Below are 19,665 nucleotides of genomic sequence, written 5' to 3'. Positions count from 1 at the left end.
TGGTTGACCCTTCCTTTCACGAAAGATTTCTCTGTAGCATGAGATGCTGTTTGATAGCATTTTACGCTTAGCAGAACTTCTATCAAAATTGGAGTCAATCCTCTCAATCCCTCCTGCTGCTTTATCAACTAAGTTTATGGAATATCTAAATTCCTTCTGGTCATTTCAATAGTGTTCACAACATCTTCACCTGGAGTAGATTCCATCCCAAGAAACCACTTCCTTTGCTAATCCATAAGAAACAACTCCTCATCAGTTCAAGTTTGATCATGAGATTGCAGCAATTCAGTCACATCTTCAGGCTCTACTTCTAATTCTAGTTCTTTTACTATTTCCACCACATCTGCAGTTACTCCCTCCACAGAAGTCTTAAAGCCCTCAAAGTCATCCATGAGGGTTGGAATCAACTTCTTCCAAACGCCTGGTAATGTTGACATTTTGACCACCTCCCATGAATCACAAATGTTCTTAATGGCATCTAGAATGGTGAATCCTTTCCAAAACGTTTTCAGTTTACTTTGCCTAGATCCATCAGAGGAATCATTGTCTGTGGCAGCTATGGCCTCAAAAAATGTGTATCTTAAATAATAAGATTTAAAAGTTGAAATTACTTGCTTGATCCTTAGGCGGCAGAATAGATGTTATGATAGTAGGCATGAAAACATTTATCTCCCTGTACATCTCCATCAGAGTTCTTGGGTGACCAGGTGCATTGGCAGTGAGCAGAATATTTTGAAAGGAATCGTTTTTGTCTGAGTAGTGGATCTCAACAGTGGGCTTAAAATATTCAGTAAAACATGCTATGAACAGATGTGCTATCATTTAGGCTTTGTTTATAGAACACAAGCAGAGTAAATTTAGCCTAAGTCTTAAATTCCCTAGGATTTCCAGAATGGTAAGTGAGCACTGACTACAACTTAAAAGTCATCAGCTGTATTAGCCCCTAACAAGAGAGTCAGCCTGTCCTTTGAAACTTTGAAGCTAGACATTGACTTCTCTTTCCTAGATACAAAAGTCCTAGATGGCATCTTCTTGTAATAGAAGACTATCTCAGCTACTTTGAAAATCTGTTGTCTAGTGTAGCCACCTTCATCATTTATCTTAGCAAGATCTGCTGGATAACTTGCTGCAGCTTCTACATGAGCTCTCGCTCCTTCGCCTTGCACTTTAATGTTGTGGAGATGGTTACTTGTGGAGATGGCAACTTTTCTTAAATCTCATGAACCAACATCTGGTAGCTTTCAACTTTTCTTCTGCAGCTTCCTTACCTCTCTTGGCCTTCATAGAATTGACGAGAGTTAGAGCTTTGCTCTGGATTAGGCTTTGGCTTAAGGGAATGTTGTGGTTGGTTTCTTCTATCCAGACCACTCAAACTTTCTCCGTATCAGCAGTGAGACTGTTTCACCTTCTTATCATTCATGTGTTCACTGGAGTAGTGCTTTTAATTTTCTTCAAGAACTTTTCCTTTACATTCACAATTTGGCTAACTGTTTGGTGCAAGAGACCTAGCTTTTGACCTATCTCAGCTTTTGACATGCTTCCTCATTAGCTAAGTTTAATCATTTGTAGCTTTCGACTGAAAGTGAAAGATGTGTGACTCTTACTTTGACTTGAATACTTAAAAGCTATTGTAGGTTTATTAATTGTCCTAATTTCAATATTGTTGTGTCTCAGGGAATAGGGAGGCCTGAGGAGAAGGGAGAGCGATGGGGGCAGGGGAGGGTGGTGAACAGCCAGTTGGTGGAATAGTCAGAACACACACATCATTTATTGATTAACTTTGCTGTCTTATGTGGACACAACAAACAATTACAATAGTAACATCAAAGATCACTGATCACAGATCACCATAACAGATACAATAATAATGAAAAAATTTGAAATATTGCAAGAATTACCAAAATGTGACACAGAGACACGAAGTGGGACACATGCTATTGGAAAAATGGTGCCAATAGACTGGCTCAACACAGGTTGGCCACAAACCTTCAATTTGTAAAAAACACTATATCCATAAAGCACAATAAATCAAAGCACAATGAAAGGAGATGTGCCTGTATTTAAAGGTAAATATGATATATTTAAAGTTCATCTCTTATACTCAGCAAATAGTTGGGTCTTGCTTCTTTATCCTTTTTTTCTGCCTGTATCTTTTTTTTTTTTTTTTTTTTTTTTTTTTTTTTGAGACAGAGTCTCACTATGTCACCTGGGCTAGAGTCAGCCTAGCTCACTGCAACCTCAAACTCCTGAGCTCAAGCTAATTTTTCTATTTTGAGTAGAGACAGGGTCTCTTTCTTGCTCAAGCTGGTCTCAAACTCCTGACCTCAAGTGATCCTCCCCCTCAGCCCCCCAGAGTGCTAGGATTACAGGTGTGAGCCCCTGCGCCCGGCCTCTGCCTGTATCTTTTAATTGTAGTCTATAATTCTGTGACATTTAAAGTATTTATTCATGTCATTGGATATAGGTTGACTATTTTGCTATTTGTTTTCTGCTTATTCCCTTTATTTTTTGTTTCTTTGTTTCTCTTTCCTGTCTTCTTTTGGGTTAACTATTCTTTTTTAGAAATTTATTTTAATTTAGATATTGATTTCTTTGTAATATCTTTTTATATCCTTTTTTCTGTTGATTATGCTAAGGATTATAATGTACACCTGTAAATTTTCAGTGTACTTGGAGTTGTGAGTTTCACTCACAGAAATGGTAAGACTCTTGTATTTATATGTAAGTCCATCTACTTTACTCCTGTCCTTTAGGCTATAATTGTTATACATATTACATCTATATATGTTATAAACCACAATACTGTAATTTTGCCTTAAATAATCAAATGTATTTTAATGAAACTAAGAGAAAAAATAGAGTTTAATATTTACCATTCCCATTGTTCTTTATTTCTTTTTAATGACTGAAGTTTTCTTCTAGTATCATTTTTCTTTTGTGTTCTGCCGAATTTTGTTTAATATTTGTTGTAGTGCAGGTTATTATCTTAGTTTTCATATTTCTGAAAGTGTCTTTACTTTTCTTTCATTCTTAGAAGATATTTCACTGGATATAGAAGTCTGAGTTGAAAGTTTTATTTTTCAGCAGTGTAATGTCATTCCATTGTTTTTAATCAGTAGATTTATATTGTTTTTTTATTGAGTTAGTAGATTTATATTATTTTTTGTTATATGTCATGTATTGTTTTCTCTAGATGCTTTCAGAATTGTATCTTTAGTTTTGATTTTCAGTAGTTTGACCATAACATCCATTAACATGAAATGGATGGCACCCTTTTTCATTTTGTCCTTTTTGGGATTTCCTTTCTCTCTTTACACCTACTGTGATTTCCCCAAACTTGGCCTCTAGTTTGTCAAGCCTCTAAGGTTGTGTTTTAGCTATCCTCCAGACTTATTGGATCCTGCCCTTAGGCTAAAATGGGAAAAACAGGAAACTCAACCTACTACCATTCCCTTCTTCTAAAAGTAGGCACTCCCCTTTCCAGCTGCTGCCTGCTTTTGATCAGTCTCCAGTGCTTTTGTGTGCTTGGTTTTGTTATTATTTATTCAAAGCTTCTACTTTTGTCTAAAATTCCCTTGGTACAGTAAGAGCTATTTACCATTACAAGTAGTAGAATCATGCCAAGATATAATCTTATAGTTCATAGTAAGCAAATTTAAATTTCAGTCTCATTTCTGGTTTCCCCTTTCATTTACAAAACAGCAGAGCTCACTGCTTATTTATTAAGAGTCAGTCTAAACTACAAGGAATTTTTCTATTGTAAAGTAGTTTTAAAGAATTTCAGCTCATTCAGTAACATTGTTACCAACTATCATAAAATGTTACCCAAAAGACCTCTTCGTGGATTTTCTTTACAAAGTATGTGAGAAGGAGTTGTAATTAACCTAGAGATTATATATACATAAAATAATTCTTTATAAATTTTTGGAAATTCTTGAAATTGTTCTCTTGAACATTTAAACATTTTTCTCCTGATCTTGTTGAAAACCATTAAATTTTATTTTATGGCAAAGGTTTCCTGAGTAAAATAAGTATTAGCCCAGTCCATGTCTGATTTCTCCTACATTTGGAATTAGTGACATCAGAATTAATAATGCCCCATTTCAAAGACACTAATTATTTTCTACTTAGTCATGCACATCTTTCTATATTCTTACTCAATATATTTTGATGTTTTACTCACTGGAAACTTCATCTGTGGTGATATCATGGTACAATACATTCTACATAAAACAATAAAGTCTCTACTACTTAATATATACCAGCTCTGTCTACTAGAAACCAAGAGATTTGATGTATAGCCATATCTGTAACACTACTGTTGTAACCTTGAGCATGTCCTTATCTTCACTCTCTCATCTATAAAATGGGGTAGGAGTTGGAATAGTTTAGAGTGGATGATTTCTTGCGTCCCATCCAAATTTAATAATGTATGCATCCTTGAATACAGTGATTCTCTTTTGTCCTCTCCTTAAATAACTTTTCTAGTTTTAATTTCCTTAGTTGAAGAGAAGCTTTTCCCAGTTATATAGAACTACAGTTTTAACAATTACCATCTCAATTAAGCTTTGAAATGAAAAAATTAACTATATTATATACTAAACTGTTTGGCCAATGAATGGCCTGCCTTCATCTAAAAAGAAATTTTCTATAAGGATGAAGCCCTGTATACAACAATAAGGAGAAAGAAGACACTTCCTTGGCCAGCTTATGTATCAGCCTTATGGTCAGCGAGTGACAGGAATGTTATAATAGTAATAGTAATACTAACTTTTCATTTGCACTAGTCTGAAATATGTGTTATTCCTAAGACTTCAATTTTAGCAAAAAATCTAGTCCACCTAATATTATAGATGTGGAAAGAATAAGAAGGCAGACCTGAGATTCTAGGTCATTCTTAAACATTGACTCTGCTAAGGAGAAGGCTGAGACAGGATGGGACACTCTACCCTGCCAAGAATTTTTCAGTTGGGAAGAAAAGAGTCAGAACAGGTACTCATATTTGTAAGAGATCCAAGGCCAACACAAGTTTTAATGTAACTTCCTTGACCACAGTTGAGAGTTCAAACTGCTATGAGATTCTGTTCTGAAGAAACCAGCAAAGACAAGCAGAGGGGCAATAGTCAAATCCAGAAAATGTGTAGAACTCCATATGCTACTTCAACTTCCAGTACCCAGCATCAATTTCTGGCTGAAAAGACATAAAGAAAGAGTAGATGGAAGAATACAAGAATGGAATATGAGTGCAGCCAAGAGGAAGAGGACCTGACATGCAGAGAAGAACTTTACCAAAGAGCTAATATTTTATTTAAGGAAATATAGAATTCGGCCCCCCAGAGATTTCTGCAAACCCTCTACGGACAGCAGGACTCAGTATTTTGTCAAATACGTAGGTTTAGTTGTTGAAAATTTAAAGAACATCCTAAAATGTGGGTATAATCAGGATGGGAAAGATGAATACATACATAAATCTAACACTCATCATAGGTGATTATAGCAAATAACAATATTCTTAATATCAGAGAATAAATATTTAAATTTAATGTTAATTCTTCCAAAAGAATTTTGAAGAATATTATTAAAATTCTAGAGTCACTGCTTAATTCAAAATTCTAAACTTGAGATAAAATTTTAATTTGAACAGATTATGAGCACCTCAGTAAAGCACTGGATATTGACAGATGAAGGGGATGTGAAGATATTTATTGAGGTGAAAAAATACTAGCAATAGAACATTTCAGATTTAAAGGCTCCCTTCCAAAGAACTCAAAGGGCAAATCAAGATAGTGCAAAAGTGCATTTGGTAACTTCATTATGCTAATGTTAGCAGTTGCTGAATTATAGCAAATGAACCTGAAATTGGCAAAATGGAAAATCTAATGACATTGTTAATTAAATAGGATATTTTTATTTTTATATAAAGTAACATTTCCCTTTTGGCAAAGGTAGCATGATTTGACCAGGCTGTCTTACTTGTCTCCATATCTTATAAATAGCAATCACAAAGTAGTTTCTAACTTATGCTACTATCTTAGTCCATTCGGACTGCTGTAACAAAATACTATAAACTCGATGGCTTATAAACAATAGGAAAGTATTTCTCACAATTCTGGAGGCTGGGAAGTCTAAGAGCAAGGCACTGGCAATTCAGTGTCTGGTGAAGGCCCGCTTCCTGGTTCATAGTCATCTTTTCACTCTGACCTCGCATGGGGAAAGGGTTGAGGGATCTTTCTCTGACCTCTTTTATTAGGACACTAATACCACTCATGAGGGCTCCACCCTCATGACTTAATCACCTCTCCAAAGGCCCCCACATCACCTTGGGGGTTAGGATTTCAACATGTGAATTTTGAAAGAACATGAAGATTTATTTACTCCAGCAGGCTCCTGGTTCAGTGTTCCCAAATCCTATTTAATTGCCATGGCAGAGGTTCTGAGAGATTTTGACTAAAATGTTCCATACCAAAACCAAATTTATGTGGGGATGTAGAGGAAAAGTATTATTTATATTGGCCATAGAGAAAAGAAATGAAAAATAAATACAATTTGCAAAGAAGGAGTGCATTTAGGAGATGCCATAGAGGAACACACAGGAACTTCTTACTCCACCTAGTATACAGGATAGTGACCCCTCTTGATATCTCTCTCTTTGTGGTTCCACTTGAGTTTCTACTAGAAGACTTACTCTATTGAGATTCCAAATCCAGCTAAATATTTGCGTGCATTTTCACAAATGTATAGAGTACCCTCAACCTACTTCGTAAATATCTGTGTCATATTCATATCGTGGAGCAGAATTAACTCACAAAAGAGTCTTTACCCACATCTGGGGACCTGGCAGTTGCATTTATTCTAATATATTACAACTGAAACAAAGAATTTGTGATGAGAATTGAGAAAGCACTCAAAGAAGTCCTGTCCACTTTTATATCAGTGCCAAGTGAGGGTTAAAATAACTTAATCCATGTTATTATAAACAATGAAGATAGATTATTGTTTGAATGAAGTTGAGAAATATACCTGAAGTTTTATTTGACTTATTTCAAATCTTGTTAAAATAATAAAAAATAATCAAGATATGTATTGTTTTATATTTTAAGTCTTATTTCAGGTTCAGCTTGGATAATTAGCAGACACTCTGGTTTGTGGACACTTTTAAATTGTTTTACTAGTTAGTAATAAGAAAAGCATGCAGTTGCTTTAAAAAGTACTTTAAAAGTAGAGAAGGATATACAATGAATAATAATTCTCCCTCTAAGCCCTGTCCTCCAGCCTCCCATATACCCTCCAAAAGATAAGCACTGTTAACTGATTTTTGGTATACCCTTGCAGGATATTCTATGCTTAAATGGATATACAATGTTTGGCCTTCCTTTTTTTCAACAACTGGTAACATAGTATCACCCAGTTGGATACCTTGTATTTTTTTCGCATAATATATTGTAGAGAGAGTTCCACAGGATATGTATGAAACTGCTTCATTCTTTTTAGTGATTGCTGTGGTTTCCATTTCTTGAATGGATGTATCATAATTTATTAACCAGTCCCTCACTGATGAACTAACTCTTAATTCATCAATCCAATTAGTACTGTAATAAATACCTTTGTATATATATGTTGTTTTGTATCTGTGTAATATATTTGTAGGATAAGTTTTTACAGGTGAAACCGCTGAGTTGAAGAGGTTGTACTTTTTCATTTTGATAATATTTTGTCAAATTGCTATCAATAGAGGTTGTTATCCATGGAGTTATATTCCCTACAAAGAATTATGAGGGTAAAAATTGTAGTAATTATCAGAAAAACATATTAATTATAGGCTACAAATGACTTCTAAACCACAGTTACAGTAATACTCAAGTTGAATATTTCTTTCTCTTGATTCTTTAAGGGTGATGACCTGACATCTGATACCTATTGTGCTTTGTAGCAAATTAGCTTACCATTTTAAGAACATGGAGGTTCCATTTTTAATACTTTATTTAAATACTAACCTGATAATATTAATAGCTAACATGTATTGGGCACTGTTCTAAGTTGTTTATATAATGCAACTCCCTTAATTTTCACAACAATCCTATAAAGCAGTTATAATTGTTATACTAATTTACAGAGGAGGAAACTGAGGCCCTAGATATTATGAAACTTGACAGAGCTGGTAACTGATAGGATTGGGATCTGGACCCAAGGTAGTTGGGAAGTCAGGGCTTGCAATTGAACCATGAGACATTTTAATTATTTTTGAAAAATCATGTTACATACATATCCATATACACTCTGTCATTTTTTGAGGTAGCATTCATACTTTCATTGCAAATAATCTTTCTCTTTCTTATGTCTTTTTGTGCTTTCAAATCTGCTTTTTACAAATTAGGCAGATTAGAATAGAAAGTTTTTGTTTCTGTTTTGTCCTAAAGACATCTAGAAAATTAGGAACCAAGTTGAAATGATCTTTTACAATAGTTCCCACTATGATAAATAAATATATAGCAATTTTACATTTTTTATTTTAAGTTGATGATCCTTAAGTTATTTCAGAAATATTCCCAAGAAGCTCCCAAGAAACATTTATAATAATAAATGTTAAAAATTTTTTTAAAAAAATAACTTCCTGTGGTTCTTTCAACAAGCTCCCATGACACTTTTTATATGCGCGTAAGTGGCTGTATTCTCCTGTATCTTGACATGCGGGCTTAGGTGAAATATTGTGGGCATAAAAATCACATTTGGTGGGTCTGCTAGGAAGGGGTCATGTAAAAGTCATCTTTGATTTGTTAATGGAACTTTTTTTTTCAATGTAGTATATGGCAGCAGTGATGTGCATCCTAAGGGAAAAAATGGTCCATTTTATAAAGGTTTATTTTCATATTTTATACACTGTAGTTCTGTTGTGTGTTTTTGATTTAGTAACAATTTATGTGTTTTTCTGTCACAGAGCACTGCGGCCTGTGGTGTTGAGGCTCACAGCGATGCCATCCAGCCCTGCCACATCAGAGAGGCCGTTCGACGGTACGGCCGCAAGATTGGCCCGCTTTCCCCATTCACAGTACGTAATAACAGAGTTATAAAAAGTTATATTTATAATCTGAAAGAATTTTGATTTTCAAGTGGTTAAATGAAGAAGCAATGGAATTGTTGAAAGCAATTTGTGGTGACTGTAATTTTGTTGTATAAAAGTGGCATAATTCTCTTGGGAAATAAAAGTCATTTTTGTCTCTTTTTGGAAGGTCGCTTTTTTTCCCTACAAAATATTATTTTTTCAATTACAAATTAAGCTCTTTTGTTTGGGCTTATATTTTCTATTTTTCAAAGCTTAGGTTTATAAAACGTTTTTGTCAAATTATATGTATCCAAATATTGCTAGAAGCACTTTGTATTTTAAAACTGGTTAGATTGGCATTACCACTTCTATCTGATGTCCTTCTAAACATACTTTGAGTTGGAAGAAGAAGAAATGATTTCTTTATTGGCTTTGAACTGGGCTGAAAAATGCAGACAGTCTTTCACATCTTCAAATGATTTGAAAGCTTATAATCAGGGTTTTGTTTTGTTTTTAATGGGGAGCTAAAGACTTGATATTTCAGCAACCTAAAGTAAGTGTGTGTGTGTTTGTATGTGTGTATGTGTGTGTGTGTTTGTTTACGTTTTAATTAACTGCTCATCTTGTGGGCCTTTAAAAATAAATTTTTATTTATGTTACTAGAAGTTTCTCAAGTCCTTCTCTGTTTATAAGTAACTGGTTTGATATTTGGAAAGTAAGGCTTGATTTATATAGCTGTAGAATGGTAAAATTTTCTTTTTTTTAACATTCACTTTTATTTTAACATATCAATGCAGAATATATATGTATAACATGATACATAAATAAATGAGTAAATAAATAATGAATATAACATAGTATAAATTTTTACCTAAGAGTGGATTTTACTGTATTATTTGTTCATAGAAGTCATGATTTCTTCTAAGATACATCATCACCTTTTTTTCCTTGTGTTTAAAGAAAATGCTTTTTTTCCATTCTTTATTCTTATTAGTTATTGTTAATTATATAGATTCTCAGCGTGACAGCAAGAACATGCTTTACCAATGTCTTGAGAAGTTTTTTGTAGTAGTGACAATTTTCACTTTTGTTTAATATTTAAAATTTGTCTTGTATATTATAAGAACATGATTTTAATATTGCTGATTAAAGCAGTGTATCCTTTTGCATTAATGTTTAAGGAAGAATGAAATTAAATATCTTTTACATGTTAGGTGAAGTTATTTTAAATGATAGGCCAAAAGGAAGAAGAATAGGAAAAATTAGGAATTAGGAAGATATGAGATGATTGGAAGAATTTAAAAATCAACTGAAATTGAAAGAGCCAGCTTATAATGAAGGCTTAAAAATATCAAACCATAGATAAGAGCCAAATAATGACTAACAGATTGAGGCAATGGAGTGGAGACAGAGAAAAAAAGGAGGCAGTGCCTAATAATAATCTAGAAGTAATTAAAGGGTAGCAAAGGGAAACAATTTTTGAGAAGTAACCTAAAATGGTAACTAAAAGTAACAAATAAAATTACATAAAGGAAAATGTATCTAACACGAGGAAAACCTTCTAGTCATAAAGTCTGCATTACTTTCTCAAAAGGAAGTGGTAGCTGCTTCATTCTTCAAATTTTTTGTTTTTTAACTATATTGGACAGATCACTTGAGAACCATCTTGGTTGATGACATTATTAAACATGCATATGTGTGTGTGTGTATAAATATATATATACATATATATATATTTTTCCCCCTATGTCTGACCTGGTACTCATGTATTAATATTATTGCTATTATAGTCAAAGGTTGTAGTGAGTGTACTTTAGGCCAGACATGGTGGCTCACACCTGTAAGCCCAGCACTTTGGGAGGCCGAGGCAAGAGGATCACTTGAGGCCAAGAGTTTAAAAATAGCTTGGACAACATAGCCAGACCCTGTCTCTACAAAAAAATTAAAAAATTAATGGAGCATGGTGGCACACACCTATAGTCCCAGCTACTCAAGAGGCTGAGGCAGAAGGATTTCCTGAGCCTAGGAGTTCAAAGTTGCTATGAGCTATAATTGCACCACTGCACTCCAGCCTGGGCAACAGAGCAAGACCACATCTGAAAAAAAAAAAAAAAAAAAAAACGTACTTTAATGTAGGTCAGGTATAACTTAAGCTAATTTTTACCTAATAAACGTATAACCAATGTGCTTTTAAAAACTAATGATACAATTTTAAAATGCTTAATTTAAGTAGGTCTGGAAAATAGGACAGATAAGTCATGATCTAGAAGGCTCACTCAGCCACTAGTAGAGCAGTCAAACAAAAATCAACAGCAAATGGTAAAGAACCCCACCCCACTGGGGCACCCGGGATTTTATCACTATCAGAAAAAGGCCTCACGTAAATAGGTCTCTCCATTACCTTCAGCTGTAAGAATCTGCCCAGTCGACAGGACTGAATATGCCTACTCTATTGATGTCATGAACAGTTTCATGATATATATTATAATACATAAATCTGCCTTTTAAAGTTAAAAATTCTCTCTTTGAAATGGGATAGATTTGCAGACTATGGATGTCAATAATGTGTCCACCCTGCCCTGGCTCCCACATATCTCCAGCTGCTAAAGGGAGGAGCTTGTGGTATAATAGAAACCCCCTGGTGTCGGGGGATGCTGGTGTTCTGTTCCCTCAGGTTTACTCTGAGGACTTGAGAGGGTACTTAAGCTGCAGTGGGGACACTTTGTTAACCAGACTTTGCGCTACAGCTCATAACAGGACAGGAAGCAGGTGGGCTGCCTCTGTAGTAACCATAGGTTGAGACCTAAATTTTCATACAGAAAGGCTGAGCTGACTTACCTCCAAAGTAAAATTTCCCTTTTGAATTACAATGCCAATGAGCAACTAGTTTCTATTTGTGTAACATAGAGATTTTGTCTTTGCATCATGTCATTCTGAATCTAGTATTTAATGTATATTTAAATGTAATATCTGATTTAGAATATCTATATAGCTATGTGTATATATCCAGTTTCCAATAATTTGAAATTTATTTGGAGAATTGAAATAATGAGTAATAGTTACATGGAAACTTAATTCCACCATACATCAGATAGTATACTTAAAAATCTACTTGTAGTGAAGCATCATTCTGTCTTCTATTATACGTATATGACTTCTGAAATAATTTTACACCAAATTACAACATGATCAATTTCAGGAATACAATTCATTATATGAAGAATTGTGAGTTCTTTACCTTGGGAATTACTTAAATGATAGAAGAAAGGAATTATTAAAGCCATGTTAAGTGGAGGAGAGGGAAAAAAGTACAAGCAATGCTTTGCACTGTAGTAGCTGCTGGGGCCGGGAGTAAAGGGGAAGGATGACATAAACATCAGTCACCTGCCACTCACCTGTGAACAGTGTGTTCACAAGTGTAGTGGAGACATCTAGAAACCATCCATTCCTGCTCAACCAGTTATAACACTACTGTCTTTGTCATATTGGTTTTAATTGGTGATTTCTATCTTTTCTGTGTTCTCAGTTATTTTCAGTCCTATTCAGAAGATCAGAGAAGGTATCATACCTAAAAGATTTAAGTAATTTTCCTGAATTTATGCTATTAATTAGATTAGATTAGATTACACCAGGGCTAAAATTTGTGCCTTCCAACCCCTAGCTTCAAAATCCTTCTCCTGAAATATACACTTTTGCAACTTTCCCCACCCATATATGCCTGATTTTCTGTATACACACTTTAAAGAACCTTTAAAGAATGTAGTTTTACTTTTTTGCTTCTTGTTTATTTTTCCTAAGTAATTCTAAAAATCACCTCAGATTCTATTAATATGATCTGTAGTGTTTTAGAGTGCTTATGCAACCTAGAATCTTGTAAGTAATTTTGATGCTTGCCATCTTTTATTGTGCTTTTATTCATAGTAGTTGATGTCGGGTGGTGATTAAGAACTTTGATCCTGGAGCTAAATAGGCGGGGTTCAGATCCCAGCTCTGCCACCTACTAGCTAAGTAGCCTTACTGCAAGTTTCTTTACCTCTTTATGGCTCAGTTTCCTCATCTGTAAAATGGGTAGTAGAACATACCTCATGATAGGACTTAACAAGTACTATGAACTTGACATGTAGTAAGCTCTTAATAAATTATTTTAATAATAGAAGTAGTAGTAGCAGTAATAGCTATAGTATATTTTCTAAGAGATATCAGACAAGAATACAGAGTAAGAGGAAACCATTCCACCCAACCACACACAAATGCTCTTACCTGCACATGTACACACACTAACCCTAGAAAAAACTAAAAATTTAAATAATAATGTGATTTATTTACAGATACAATTAAAATTGTAATACCATTTAAAGATGATTGTTCCTGAGAATAAATGTTCGTTTTTATTTATTTGTATTTATTTATTTATTTTTGAGACAGAGTCTTGCTGTGTCACCCTGGCTAGAGTGCAGTGGTGTCATCATCACTCACAGCAACCTCAAATTCCCAGGCTCAAGTGATCCCCCTGCCTCAGTCTCCCTAGTAGCTGGGACTACAGGCGTGCACCACCACATCTGGCTACTTTTTTTCTATTTTTAGCAGAAACCGGTCTTGCTCTTGCTCAGGCTGGTCTAGACTGCCTGAGCTCAAGCTGTTCTCCCACCTCAGCCTCCCAGGGTGCTAGGATTAAAGGCGTGAGCCACTGCACCTGGCCCATTTTTATTTTTTGGTTTAATAATGATTAAAGAACATTAATTTTATCATAAAACATAAAGTCTCAGTAGCTTAGTGTACATAGTTACCACCAATTTTTTGCATACTAGCTGGATTTTGCATACCAGCTCTGTGGAACAGAAATCTAAGGAAAAAATGGATGGCCTCAGGTTTATAAAGCTTCTTCAGTTACAGTATAGATGAGTGTATATATTTGTGTGTGCTATTTAAAAAAAGATTTTCAGAGATTAATGAACATATCAAAATTGATAAATAAAAAAATGACTGGTTCCATTTTCTTCAATTTTTAAAGTTTCTTCATTTACTGATTATAAAAGAAGTGCTAGTATGTTACAAAATTAAGACAATACAGAAAAGTAATGAATAATATAAAACATATCCTAGAGATAACTACTATTAATATATCACTGCCTTTTCATCCTGTCCTTTTTCTGTATATATACATAATAATAATTTAAGTAAAATTGTGGTTATTCTAATATTTTTACTTATCATTTTATGGCATATCATGCATTCCTTACGAACATGATTTTTAATAGCTTCATAGTATACATTATGCATCTGAACGTACTTTTATTCACTTTACCATTCCCATATGGTTGTTTATTTAGGTTATAAATAGCAATAGTGGATATTCTTATATGTAAATCTGTATCCATCTATCTGGTTGTTTCCTTAGGATAGATTACAAGAAGTGAAATTGATGAATCAAAGCATTGATTCTTTTAATTTTCTTGATAATCTTGCCACAATAATTTCTGGAAAGCTTGAACCAATTTATGATCATGTAAGTGGTATATGAGAGTATAAACTCTAGTCAGCATTGAGTGTTATCATTTTTATTGTCATTGTTACAGGCAAAAACAAAATAGCAATTTTGGCAGCTAATATTTATTAAGCACTTATATATCATGCAACATATTGTATTAACTCACTTGATTCTCATAACAACCTTAAGAAATACAAACTATTCTCTTTCTCATTTATGCACGGAAAAAAATAACATTTTAACTAGTCCCAAGTTCACATATAGCTTATGAGTGATTACATTTTGCTTTAATTTGTGTTTGATAACTCATGACATTGAACATTTTTACTGATAATTTGTATTTCTTTGAATTTTAATCATGTCTTTGTCATTTTTCCATAGGGCAGTAGATTAATTTGTATGAATCTACTAACTTATATGAAGAAATTTTTCTAATTAAAAATTTTTAATGCCATTTATCAATTATGAACAATAAAATTTTTTGTCAGGTTTATTGCAGATATTTTTCTCAGTTCTTCATTTATCTTTTAATTTTTTTCTAATTTGATTTCTTTCTTTTCTTTTCTTTTCTGGTTTTGTTTTTTTTTTTTTTTTTGAGAGGAGTCTTGCTTTCTTGCCCAGACTGGAATGCAGTGACACAATCATAGCTCACTGAAGCCTCTGACTCCTGGGCTTAAGCCACTCTCCTGCCTCAGCCTCCCAAATTGCTGGGACTCATGTGCCACCATCCTCAGCTCCTTGATTTTTTTCAATATATAAGATTTAATGTAGTTAGATCCACTGATTTTATCCTCTACAATTTTTTCATTGTCTTATGATTTTAAAAAAAAATCATTTTATAACCTGAGATTGGTTACATGTATCTATATTTTTAATGTTTTAAAATTATTTATCTTTTTTGCATTTAACTATAATTCTTTTTATCTAACATGTAATATGAGAGTTTGTACAGCATTAGAACTAAATATCAAAATATTCTAGTTAATTAAATGAATAATCTATCCTGTTCTTATTTGTTAGAATTGTTTATCATCTATTAAATTATTACAAGTATATCTCAGGTCTTTCTGTTTTCTGTTCTGTGTTTTTCCAAAGATATTGGTAGCATTTTACATGTATTACCTAAATCTATGAAGGAAAAAACGAGGGGCATCAGGGCCCAAAAAAAGCTATATGAAAAGGTTTAAATGAATTGTCCCATCAAAAAATTGGTAGGAATTTAATTATTTGAAGAGCATTTTCTGTCACAGCCTAAAAATTCAAATGCTTTTGAATGGTAATAATAATGGTCTTTAAAGAAAATTCTTAGAATTTACTTGTACAGATTTAAAAGTAAAAAGTATTTAAAAATTTTATGATTAGAACATTTGGTTTCTTCTCCCAAAGAGAATACCCTGCAGGGTAACGCAGTGTACTCTCTTGTCATGTGGAAGGTGGTCAAGACGTGTTTTATCTAGAGCCTCCTGTTTATCAACGGTGGGTGATGTGTCCATGGTTACCTGCTCTGAAGCTCAAGCCTAGCTCTCCATGGGAAGTGCTGTAAATGGCTGACAATAAAACCAGGCCTGTAATTTTAAAAGACAGAAAAGAAACTGTATTCACTGAGTGGGATGACATAATCCCATGTGTAATGCCTAAGTCTATTTTAGTTTCTCCTGATATTCACAGGAGAAAATTATGTTACCTCCTGAGCTTGCATATTATCAGATGGCTTTCTATTGAACTAGAATAGTGAGACAATAAAATTGCTCGTTTAAGCATGATCATTAACCTAAATAATACCGTAAGTGTGTCTCTAGAAACAAGTCTCTTCCGTCTCTACTCAGCTTTCTTAAAATCTGATACAGAATCATAGCATTTTATAGCTGGCTAGGACTTGAGAGAGCCAGTCAGTCTTGGCCTCAGAGAAGCTTTGTGATGTATCCAAAGACACCTTGCAAATGCGTGAGAGCTAACCCTAGAATCCAGCCTCCTGACTCTCAGATTAATGCCCTTCCCCTAGGGTCACTTTCTTTGATGTATATGTATTTATTAGGGGGTGCTAGGGATGTTCTCATGTCATTAGTTATTTAGGAATGCTCATAATAGACTAATAGGGATCAAAACCATACAATTTCCTTTAAGAATTCCTCACATTAAATTTTTAAAAACAAAAGTGGCATGGCACATTGATTATTTTAATCTAGAATTTCACATTTGTAAATAATATTTATGTCATTAACACATTAGATTTGTCTGTATTTTTATGTGTTCAATGTGCAAAATTAAATGTTACAAAATAATATTGTAAATACCAAGTAGAAATTGGGTAGAATTCTTAAATTATTTGTATTTTTATGGAAAGTAAAAATTTTCTCAATACTAAATCTAGCATTATAGATTGGGGCTAAGTACCTGTTTAAAACCATAGGCCACTGATTCTCAGGGAAAAAAATTAACGTGGCATATTTATCATATAAGAATAACCTAGAAGTGAGTGTTCTCTGGAAAAACATGAAGCATTTAATTTAATTACTTTTAATTTTAAAATAAGATCGGAGCTTAAGGTCATATAGGAAGGACCTGAGCCCTTTCTTTGAAAAGGAGTTAAATACTCTGTGGTTCACTGGTACCACAGGCTTCAATGAATCCTACCCATTAAACTTTCTCATTGTAGATTGGCCTGTATTCGTAACTCTTTGGGTGGTCGTATCCTGAAAACATGAGATAGCATTTGCTAAACTACATCGTTCAGAAGACAAGTATTCCAAGAGGTATTCGATCCAAGAGGTATTCAATCTGTGTCATATAGGGAAGATCCACTCTTAAAATCTCATTCAGTAAGAATAGTGAGGGTGTTTTGAAATCTAAGTTATGGTTAACATTTGGAATATCACATCCCTCAATCTCTACTGTATTTCCATATTTTATTTTAGTTACACAGCATTAAGAAAAGTTTGATTCAGAATATAGTAGTTTTTAATAGTGTTCTACAGAGACCTGCAGTAGACTTGGCTCAAAAGAGAAATAGTAAGAATTCTTGGTTTAAAAGTTGTTTCACTAACAATTTCTAACAAGTGCTTACATTTCTAAACTGGTAAGTGTTTAGAGGAAATCAATACAAGGGTTTCTTATCCAGCATAATTCTTAATGGTTTTCTGGAAAATATTTTTAATGAATCTTAAAGCACTGTTAGCTACTCAAAGATGTTACAAAGAAAATCTCAATTACCTAAGGCCCTTTCTCTGACAAATATTTGTTAAAGTCTCAGAATTAAATTTATTTTGCTTTTCCAGTTGAATCCAGATTTGGTGAACTTCATTACCAATACATTTTCTGCTGTTGTAAGCGTAATATCTTGATTCTCTTTTGCCAAATGAAGTTGGTACAGTCGTGTTACATTGTAAAACTGTTTAGTTAATTTTTTTTAATCAGCGGGCAGAATGAGGGGAGAAGGGAAGAGAATCTTATCTCATTTAAACTGTATCTAGCAATATCTTACCTTGGGGATGCCAGCAAATTTGTTTATAAGGAATTATGCAGTTCTAGTTTGTAAAATCCTGATATTATTAACACCTAGTATATATCTCTACGTTGTACATTGAATATTCAAACATGGTTTGCTTTTTCCTGCCTTTACTTTTATATTAGTAATAAAGACCTCAAATTTCCTAAGGTGATTTACTCACTTGCACAATTTTATATAGAGTATTTAGACTGCTTTAAATATCAAAAAGCAAAACAAATCTAAATTCCAAAACACAACTTCCTGACCAACAAAGCATTTATAAGAAGTTCAAATATGAAATGATGAATGACAGAACCTTTATTTTGAGTAGCACAAAAATTATAATGGACATTCAAACCAAATGTCTATGAGGCCCCTAGAAATATTTCAAAGAATCCTAGAATTTTCAGGAACATAGTTTGAGAAAAGGAAAATCAATTTTCTGTAATGGGGGCATGTTAGAGTGGCAATGAAAGATGATAGCCCTAATCAGCCCTGTGTTTTCCTCCAAGTTTGTATCTTTCAAAGTCTTTTTCAACTGGAAGTAGTTCAAGAAGTTAATGAATCTCTTTTTGTTATAAAAGGTATACTGTATCTTGGGGACATGGGTGCAAAGAAAGAGGGGTAATTTACACCAAAGAGAAACTTTTTCAGCAGAATATTCTAAAAGGACTAAATCTTGAGATTTGTATGTATTACTACAGTTTCTAGGTCTTTGCAATCTTCTGGGAGAATGGAAATAGAATGGAAAAATCTTTTTAGTGATTCCCAAAAGGAAAATATCTCTTCTTTAAAAAAAAAAAAACAACAAAAAAAAAAACACAGGATTCTTTTACTCATAACTTCATGAAAGCAGCAAAAGGATCAGTTGTGAGGAACGAAACTAAGTTAAGCTATTTCTAAATTTAAAAATTGTGCTCTAAAAATGACCAGAAACTTCTTTTCAGTCTATGAATAAACAAGAGGATTATAAATATTCAGTTAGACGTATAAGTCATTCATTATATTAAATTAATCATGTTGACCTAGGAAAAATACTATTTAAATTTTTTAATTAATGTATCTAAACTAGTTCGATACTAGAAAATAACATGTCAGTTTCATTAAAATATTTTTATTTACCATTGCCAGAAACATCTAACATTCATAAGTGTTTTGTTTAAGTGAAACATTTGTATACTATTTGTATATTAATAGCCTGACAAAAATCCCCTCCAAATACCCATGATGAGAGCCTGTTGAAGTGGAGGTGATTTACTTTTTGGCAATTTCTTAAATAGTGTTGTATACTTTAGTCAACAAATGTAGTCATTGAACTGTCATTTAATTTATTGATGTAATTGCAAAGTTAATCCCACAACATAGTAAGTGGATTGTTTTAAATGGGAAATTTACACTTTACAAAAATGAAATCGATACTCTTATTGTACCCAACATATATTTAAGGCTGAATGCAAGGTAGGAAAAATGTGCAGAAAAAAATAGTTATGCCTTGTTCTCCTGACTGGTGTTTTAATTATGATTTGATTTAAACCAAATCCCCCAGGCTATGTATGCACAGATCAAATATTCCACCCCTACATACCGCCTCTGCATGACCCCAAGCTGTGAGAAGAGAAAATTCATAGCCCATATGTCAGTCAGATGTTG

General features: G+C 33.4%; 1 protein-coding gene across 1 annotated transcript in view; it reads left to right on the top strand.

The window, feature by feature from the left end:
- Positions 1–19,665, top strand: part of SUPT3H (SPT3 homolog, SAGA and STAGA complex component) — a 427,271-nt gene that overhangs the window by 351,231 nt on the left and 56,375 nt on the right. Inside the window, exon 10 of the mRNA XM_069487792.1 lies at positions 8,936–9,046. Within this exon, the coding sequence (XP_069343893.1) occupies positions 8,936–9,046 (111 nt within the window). The remainder of the gene's footprint in view (positions 1–8,935; positions 9,047–19,665) is intronic.

Source organism: Eulemur rufifrons, chromosome 15 (genome assembly GCF_041146395.1).
Source record: "Eulemur rufifrons isolate Redbay chromosome 15, OSU_ERuf_1, whole genome shotgun sequence".
NCBI classification, from domain to species: domain Eukaryota; kingdom Metazoa; phylum Chordata; class Mammalia; order Primates; family Lemuridae; genus Eulemur; species Eulemur rufifrons.
The sequence above is the reverse complement of the archived record's forward strand: the minus strand, read 5'-3'. Positions and strand labels throughout refer to the sequence as shown.